This window comes from Equus asinus, chromosome 3 (assembly GCF_041296235.1).
Source record: "Equus asinus isolate D_3611 breed Donkey chromosome 3, EquAss-T2T_v2, whole genome shotgun sequence".
NCBI classification, from domain to species: Eukaryota; Metazoa; Chordata; class Mammalia; order Perissodactyla; family Equidae; genus Equus; species Equus asinus.
The window spans coordinates 73,643,743-73,652,683 of NC_091792.1; the positions used below are offsets into that span (position 1 = coordinate 73,643,743).

An 8,941-nucleotide genomic window follows, 5' to 3' on the forward strand; every position below is an offset into this window, starting at 1 on the left:
GCCCACCTTCCTCTACTTTATATGTGGGGCAACTGACATAGTATGGCTTGATAAGCGTGCATAGGTCCACACCTGGGATCCGAAGTAGCAAACCTTGGGCTGCTGAAGCAGAGTGCATGAACTTAACTGCTATGCCACTGGGCAGGCCCAATACTTTGCATATATATAAAGACACAAAATCTTAAATTACACAGTAAAAGTTTCTTTGAAAGAATCTTACATCCAAAAAACTCTTGGCTTTTATTCGTATTGAAGGATAGATCATAGACACCAAATTTGCAGAAATAATTATAAAGCAAATATTGAAGTAAACACTATCCATGTAAAAATGATATTGTTAGCATATATGATTCCTCAGAAAGAATTAATAAAATATAGTTTAATTTCCATAAGTTAATAAAACTGACAAAAATATTCTTATGACTATTGATTTTGAATGCATTAAATATTTCTTTTTTTAGATTTAAAATATAAGAGATGTTTCAAGTTATCAATATAAAGTTAAATTGATTTACAGTGCTTCATTATTATTATTTTTTGAATAGACTTAGAAACAATACATTCCATTTTCTTTAAGTTTTATCCAAATAAATATTGCATGAGAAAATGAAGTTCCATGGCCCATTTATTTATTCCTGCATTTCACAAATATTATTGCCAGCCACTGTTCCAGGCATTTGGTTTTTTGCAGTGAACAAAATAAAGATCCACCATCATCAGATTAAATTCTGGTGAGTGAGATGACAATAAAGAAAAAACATAGTTCATAACTTTATTATTAAATATGCTGAAAGGTTAAAAGTGCTTTGCAAAAGATAAAATGAGCACAGTAAGGAGGGCCAGGAAAGTGGTGTTGTTAGTGGGAGCGTCATGATTATAAACAGTGTATTCAGGGGTAGAGCTCTTGGAGAAGGTGACATTTGGGAAAAGACTGGACTTGAGAAAAGAATATGGAATCAAGAGTTTGTGACTCTACATAGAGCTGGTGCCCACTCAATATTATGATTATTATCACCTGATTCAAACAAATAAATGCCCATCTTCTTGAACATGCACACTTTGAAAGCTGGTTGAGAGTCCTTAGACTTTCATGGCAAATTATGCATCACTAGCTCTCTTTTATTATGCAGATATATGGAAATGAGCTTGAGGCTTCCTATACTTTTTATTCCTTTGCTCTTATTTATTTATATTTTTATTTTTTTAGGTAATGGGAAAATTTATGATGGGACTTGAGAATCAGACTTACAGCAGCGACTTCATTTTGATGGGACTATTCTTTTCTTCCAAAACAAATCTGCATTTCTTTTCCTTTATATTGATTATTTTTATTATGACTGTAGCACAAAATACAGTCATGATTCTCCTTATCCACAGAGACCCACCACTTCATACTCCAATGTATTTCCTGCTCAGCCATCTCTCTTATATGGATATCTTGCATATTTCCAATATTGTTCCCAAAATGGTCACTAACTTTATGTTATGCAGCAGAACTATTTCTTTTGCTGGTTGTGGCTCCCAGATATTTCTATCCATCACCCTCTTGGGTGGTGAGTACCTTCTCCTGGCAGCAATGTCCTATGATTGCTATGTAGCCGTCTGTCACCCACTGCGCTATCCCATTCTTATGAATGACTATGTCAGCAGTCTCATGGCTACAGGGTCCTGGCTTGTCGGGACTGTCAACTCCATAGTTCACACAGCTTACACACTCCATCTTCCTTTCTGTGGCTCAAGAGCTATTGATCACTTTTTCTGTGAAGTCCCTGTAATGTTGAAATTGTCCTGTGTGGACACAACACACTATGAACGAGGAGTTTATGTAAGTGGCATCATTTTTCTGCTCATCCCTTTTTCCCTAATCTTTGCTTCTTGTGTCCAAGTTCTCCTTACTGTCCTCCAAATGAAATCATCTGAAGCACAGAAAAAGCTGTTTTCCGCATGCTTTTTCCACATGATTGTGGTCATAATGTACTACGGGCCATTTATTTTCACATATATGAGACCTAAGTCATACCACACTCCAGGCCAAGATAAATTCCTGGCCATATTCTATACCATCGTCACTCCCACACTCAACCCAATTATCTACAGCTTTAGGAATAAAGATGTTTTGGGGGCAATGAAAAATATGCTTAAGGGGCTGGCCTGGTGGCTGAGTGGTTAAGTTCAGGTGATCCGCTGCAGGCGGTCCAGTGTTTCGTCAGCTGGAATCCTGGGCACAGACATAGCACTGCTCATCAAACCACACTGAAGCAGTGTCCCACATGCCACAACTAGAACGACCCACAATGGAGAATACACAACTATGTACTTGGGGGCTTTGGGGAGAAAATGGAAAAAATAAAAAAAACTTTTAAAAAATATGCTTAAAAATAACTTTATGCATAAAAATAGAAACAAATGCTTGATCTGTGTGTTTTATGTATTTCTATATTCAATACCCAGAAGAAATCCATCATTAGTTTCTCCTGAGAAGAAAATTAAAGTCTCCATCTCTCTAAGTATGGAAAGAAGTGGATATTTCCAAACTTTTGATAAAGTTTTCACATGTGATTGCTTTGTAAATACATACCTCAGAGGATGTGCTGTTCCCTCTGAGATTCTAGTTACAATCACCCAAGATTCTTATACAAGGTAAATGATGCCAAATGTCTTCCAGCTTATTCCCACCAAAATTCGAAAAATTTGTAAGAATTGTTTTTATTTTTAATACAGCTAGACAGAGGTTATACAACAAATGTATTTCCATAAAATTATCTCTAATTTTGTGAAATGTAGTAAAATGATACTTAAACGTGACCAAGAGCTGGGCAGGTATCTAGGATGTCAATGTAAGTGGCTATAATAATATGAATATAATTATTTTATAATGGAGAGAATACTGTATTCATCAGGATATCTACCATGAAGAATACTGAATGCAGAACAAAAATGTCACTTGTCATGTTGTGTAGGTAAGTAGTGGTAGAAAGTCAGAGATGAGGGGTCGCCCATGGGAGTCAACATAAGAAACAAGGTTTTAATTAACTTTTGACTTTGTTGCATTCTTGTTTGCATTGCTTCCTTTTATATTTTAGTGAAATGGAAATATGAGATCAGACATAAATTTTTCTTTAATAAAATGAATTTTGTACCTTAGTAACCGTCTTTCTATATATTTAGCCCACTGTAGTTACTACTTTTTCCTTTGAATAAAGATTGAATATGTAAAATGTTGAGTTGAGAGTTTCTATCCTATTAGCTTGCCTAGGATATTTTCATAACTCTTAAATTGAGTCATCTCCAAGGTCTACACTTAGTTTTTTCATTATACATAGTGTTGCTTCCTAATGTCTGCTTACTCCACACCCTTTTCCTCTTCTCTCTAGTGACCCATGACAAGATTAGATGCCCTTCCCCTTGAACAGAATGTAACTATGAGTATGTCTGTAACTATATCATGATGATATCATTCTCTAACTTTCTCATGGTGGATTTCTTGAGAAAGGGAATATGTATACATCCTTGTATTTCATATCTTATAATATTTCCATCAGCAATTAAATGTGAGGCCTACCATCAATATGATTTAATTTTCCATTTAAAATTAGGTGTTTGGATTCCAAAAAGAGTATCCCATTCAAAACTGACATTTAATCATTTCATCAATGATGAAGTTTTCTTTCTGAGGATGTAGTTATAAGATGGGTTACAGGAAATTTAAAAAATATATTCAAAGCTAAAGAATAGCACATACTATCTTTGCAGAAAATGAAAGTAAAACATATTTACTAATTTGATAGGAGCGTACTGATACATTTTATATACCAGTAAGTGCAAGATAGAATAAGAACTTTTATCTTCTCCATGAACTCTAACTTATATCACCTTCACTCACCATTTTTAAGAATTCTAACAAGGGGTGGACATGAATTCATAAAAATTGTGACAAAGGTTATTCCTGACCTTAAGACATTCCACAAGACCAACTTGCAACTATCCACAGAGAAGATAATATTGTGAGGACTCCAGAACATGAAGGTGGAGATGAAGAACCACCCTGAACCACAGAGACGAAAAAAGATGACATTAGAAGAGTAGGATGAAAGTCTACACTCCAACCACTTTGTCCCTTCCCCCAGGCTGGTATGGCATCACACTGAGAGGACCCTTCTGGGCATATGATTTCCTCAGTAGGAAAAAGAAAACCCAAAGTAGACATGTATTCTCCCCCACTATCATGGGTCTCTTATCTGCAGGCCCATTCCACCCTATCTCATGAAGATCATGGAGGCAATCAGCAGGGTTTGACCACTGGATATCAGCTTGCAATGGAGAAGGGAAGTGATGCATCAAGTAGCACTTGGATCTTGGCAAACTGAATTCCTACTCACAGTGATGCATAAGTATAAATCCTAACCAGTGGCTATGCACATTTGCAGAGACAGATGGTGGCTCTGCCTGATGAAGCAAGTTGATTGGAATTTCTGCTTTATTTTGGTCTGCAAAGGTGAGCCTTTTGGGTCTTGAAGCCTGTTCTTCCACCCCATTCATTTATGGAAACTAATCCCAGCTCCAATTACTGCTGAGTGTATATTCCTGGCCCTACATGACAAAGAAGCCTGGTTGTAGCACTTGGAAAGCTGTGTAGCCCAGCAGCACTGGAAAAGCAGAGAGCCCAACCTATGGTACTTCCTGAATAAAGAGCCAGAATTGTGGCCCTGTCTATCCAGGGAATTTGGTGTGCAGCTTTGGCTGATTTAAGACCACAAACAAGAATTTGGAGCCTGTTCTGCCACTTAGCCCAGGACTGGAAGTTAATTCACAGCCCTATTTTATGTAGGGTACAGTCCTCAGCCCGGCTCCAACCAAGAAACCTGGCAGAGCACCCAGTAAGCTGCATGGCACAGTAACACTTGAGCAGAGAGCCTGGCTGTTGGTTATGGTCATCTGCAGAGCCAGTCTTGGGACCTTGTCTGGCCAGGGTGCTTGGTGCACGGTTATGCCTGATTCAGAACTTCAAACAATGAGCTTGTCTTGCTTTGGAGCCTGTTTACTACATCTCACCCAAGCAAGGTAGCTAATTTAGAGTCTTTCTTACTGCTGATTGTATACCTAGCCCAGCCCCAAAAGGAAGCCTGACCAGAGAATCCAGGGAACTATGGTGCTCTTCCTAAAGCCACTTTCAGAAAGGGAATCAAGCCAGTGGACCTGTCAAATTGCTTCCAGCCAGCAGTGTCCTCTCAACTCAAATCCTAGGCAGTAGCCTCACCTCAAAATAGACCCTGACAGCAAGCTCCACTGGACCAAAAATGCTACCAGATGACCCATGAAGAACCTCAAAAGCTGAGCTGACTTTAAAGGACTATTTCTGCCAAAACAAACATGTAAGTGTAAAAGTGGAGACTGCTGCTCAAATGCATAGGTACCATTGTAAGGGGCCAAAGAACACAAAATAACTGCAAACATGAGATCATAAAAGGAAACTAATAAAGCTCCAATAACTGACACTGAAAAAATACACATTTATAAACTGTCTGACAAAGAATTCAGAATAATGTTCTTAAAGAAGTTTGTTGAAGACAAGAATACACAGCCAACTAAACAATATTGAGAAAACAATATAGTGAAAAAATGAGAAGTCAAAAAAAGGCATAGAAATCATAAAAGAAGCAGAAATTATAGAACTGAAGAATACAATGACTGAACTGAAGAATTCAATAGGGAGCTTCAATATCTGACTCAACCATGCAGAAGAAAAAAATCAATGACCCATAAGGCAGGGCTTTTAAAATTTTCCAGTCAGAAGAGCAAAAAGAAAAAGAAAGAAAAGTAGTGAAAAAAGCCCACTGAATGTACGGGATACTACAGAGAGAAACAATATCCACATCGTGGGAAACCCAGTAGGAGAAGAGAAAGTGAAAGGGATAGAACATATGTTTAAAGCAACAAGGGCTGACAACTTCCCAAACCTGAGGAGAGAAACGTACATCCAGATTCATAAGGCACAATGGCCCTAAATAAGTTGAACCCAAAAAGGGCTACACAGACACATTATAGGTAAATTGTCAAATTCAAAGAAAAAGAGAATATTTCTGAAAGCAGCAAGGAAAAGTGTCATGTCTTATATAATGGAACCCCCATAAGATTATTGGCAGATTTCTCATCAGAAACTTTTCAGGGCAGGAGAGAATGCAATGATATATTCAAAATGTTGAAAGAAAAAAATCAAGAATACTATACTCTGCATAACCATACTGCAGAAATGAAGATGAGAAAAAGATTTTCCTCACAAACAAATGCTCAGGGAATTTATTGTTGCTAGGGTTGCCAAAGAAGAAATTCTATAGGACGATCTTTTAGTAGAAATAAAAGCATTCCAATTAACATTGGAAAAGCACATGAAAATAGGTATTAAACTCCCTATTAAATATAAATATATGGTTGAAGTCAGATTTTCTAATATTTAAGTAGTGGCACATTATACACTAACAACTCTGCTTCAAAGTTAAAAAAACCTATTAAAACATAACAATGATTACAATAATTTGTTATTGGATGCACAACATGAAAATATATGCACATTTTAATATCAATAATCTAAAATGTGAGGGGGAAATTAAAGTGTCATGTTTTTGAATGCTATCAACTTTGAGTTGTTATCAGCTTAAAAGAGAGCGTTATAAATATGTTTTATGTCAGCCTCATAGAGCCACAAAGGAAAACACTTGCAGTGGTCATACAAAAGATTGTGACAATGAGTCAAAGCATACTACTACAAAAATCACAAAAAAAGGACTGTAAGATAACAAGCAAGAAACAACAGATCTAATAACAGCCAAACAACAAGATGGGGAAAATATTATGCCCTGGCCTATTAATAGTTACAGTAAACATAAATGGATTAAATTCTTCAATCAAAACAAATTAATTGGTTGAACAACACAGAAAAACAAGATCCACTGGGTGATGGCTTCAAGAGACTCACTTTCACTTTAAAGATGCATGTAGACTGAGAGTGAAGGAAAATAAAATAGATATGTTCTGCAACTGATATCCAAAAAAAGGCAGTAGGAGTGCTTATATCACCCAAAATAGACTTTAAATCTAAAAATGGTAAAAAAAAAGTAGATATATAAGGTTATTATACAATAATAAAAAGAGCAATCCTTCAAGAAAATATAACAAACATAAATATTTATGCACTCAACATTGGAACTCCTAAATATATAAAGCAAATACAGAAAAAAAAGGGAGAAGTAATCAGTGAGACGATGATAGTTGGTGACGTTTATACCCCACTATCTAGACAGAGTATCATTAATAAACAGGAGATTTGAGTAACACTACAGATCAAATGGACCTAACAATCATATACAGAACATTCTATCTAACAGAAACAAAAAACAAATTCTTCTGAAGTACACATGCAACATCTTTTAGGATAAGTCATATATGATGCCACAAACAAGTCCAAACAAAATTAAGAAGATATAATTTATATCAAGTATCTTTATAGAGCACTTTGGTATGAAACCAGAAATCAATGCAGGAGGACAGCTGGAAAATTCACAAATATATGGAAATTAAACAACACACTGCTGAACAACCAATGGATCAAATAAGAAATTAACAGGGAAATAAAAAGTGTAGCAAGACAAATAAAAATGGAAACACAACATATCAACTTATGAAATAAATCCTAAGCAATTTTAAGAGGGGAGTCAGACGTATAAACACACACATCAAGAAAATACAAAGATCTCAAGTAACCTAACTTAACCTAAATTTTTGTCTAAATGAACTAAACAAAGAAGAAAAAACTGAGCCCAATATTAGCAGAAGCAAAGAAACAATAAATATTTGATCAGAAATAAATATAATAGAGAAAAATAAAAGAAAAGATTAAGAAAACTGAGTTGATTCTTTGAAAAGACAAACAAAATTGATAATCCTCTAGCTAGAATAACCAAGAAAAAGAGAGGACTGAAATCAACGAAGTAAGTAATGAAAGAGTAGACATTACAATTAATACCACAAAAATACAAAGTGTCTTAAGATATTACTATGGATAACTATATGTCAATGAAGTGGACAACCTGGTGGAAATGGACACATTCCTAGAAACATACAACCTACTAGGGCTTTTAATTGTTCAGTGATTTTTGATGGTTGCTTCAATCCTCTTACTTGTTATTGAGCTGTTCAGATTTTTTATTTTGTTTGTTTCTTCCTAATTTAGTCTTGATTGTTTCCATTGATTTGAGTCCTGAAGTATGGGCTCTTCATTTGCCTGGACTTTCTGGTCAGGTTTGCTTGTCAAGCATGACTAGGTACTATACTCAGCAGTAGGAAGCACTATGAACTGGCTTTACGGCCTGGGCAGGGTGGGTGGCAGAATGTGCTCCACAGATGGCATGGCTCTTTTGGGGGCATCTTAATCTGGCAAAACTGTGGCCTAAGTTCCCTGTCCAGACAGGACCACCAGTTTTGCTCTAAGGATAAGCAGACTGGCTGGCTCAGTTCTCTGCTCATGTGCCACTGTAATCAAGGCTGTAGGATGGGCTGCATAGCTCCCTGGATGTTCTGCTTTGGTTTCCTGGTCAGGCAGGCTGAATACTGTATCAATCAGTGAGTTGGGCTGGCAATTATCTTATTTGCCAGTGTGGGATCATAGAACATGCCTGAAGGCTGGCAAGACTTGTTATTTTGGACCAAATCAGGCAGAAATTCACATCAAGCTCAATGGCCAGACAGGACCACTGGCTGCCTCTGCAAATGGGAAGAGCCACTTTTAGGGTCTCTGCTCAAGTGCTGCTGGGCTACAAAGCTTCCCAGTAGCTCTGATAAGTCATCCAGATAGGGAAGGGTGGGAGGTTACCCTCAACAACAGGCATGGGTATGAATTAGTTTTTCTACTTTTGCAAGGGAAAAACAGGGGCACCAAAACTGGCAA

The 8,941-nt window shown here is 36.8% G+C and overlaps 1 protein-coding gene across 1 annotated transcript; it reads left to right on the top strand.

Annotated features, from left to right (window-relative positions):
* The first annotated feature begins 1,225 nt into the window (after positions 1–1,225).
* On the top strand, positions 1,226–4,367 carry LOC123289376 (olfactory receptor 2AJ1-like). Its single transcript, XM_044779165.2, has 3 exons — positions 1,226–2,123; positions 2,358–2,428; positions 4,245–4,367. Exons 1-3 carry the CDS (start codon positions 1,226–1,228, stop codon positions 4,365–4,367), a joined length of 1,092 nt encoding a protein of 363 aa, XP_044635100.2.
* Positions 4,368–8,941: the final 4,574 nt, after the last annotated feature.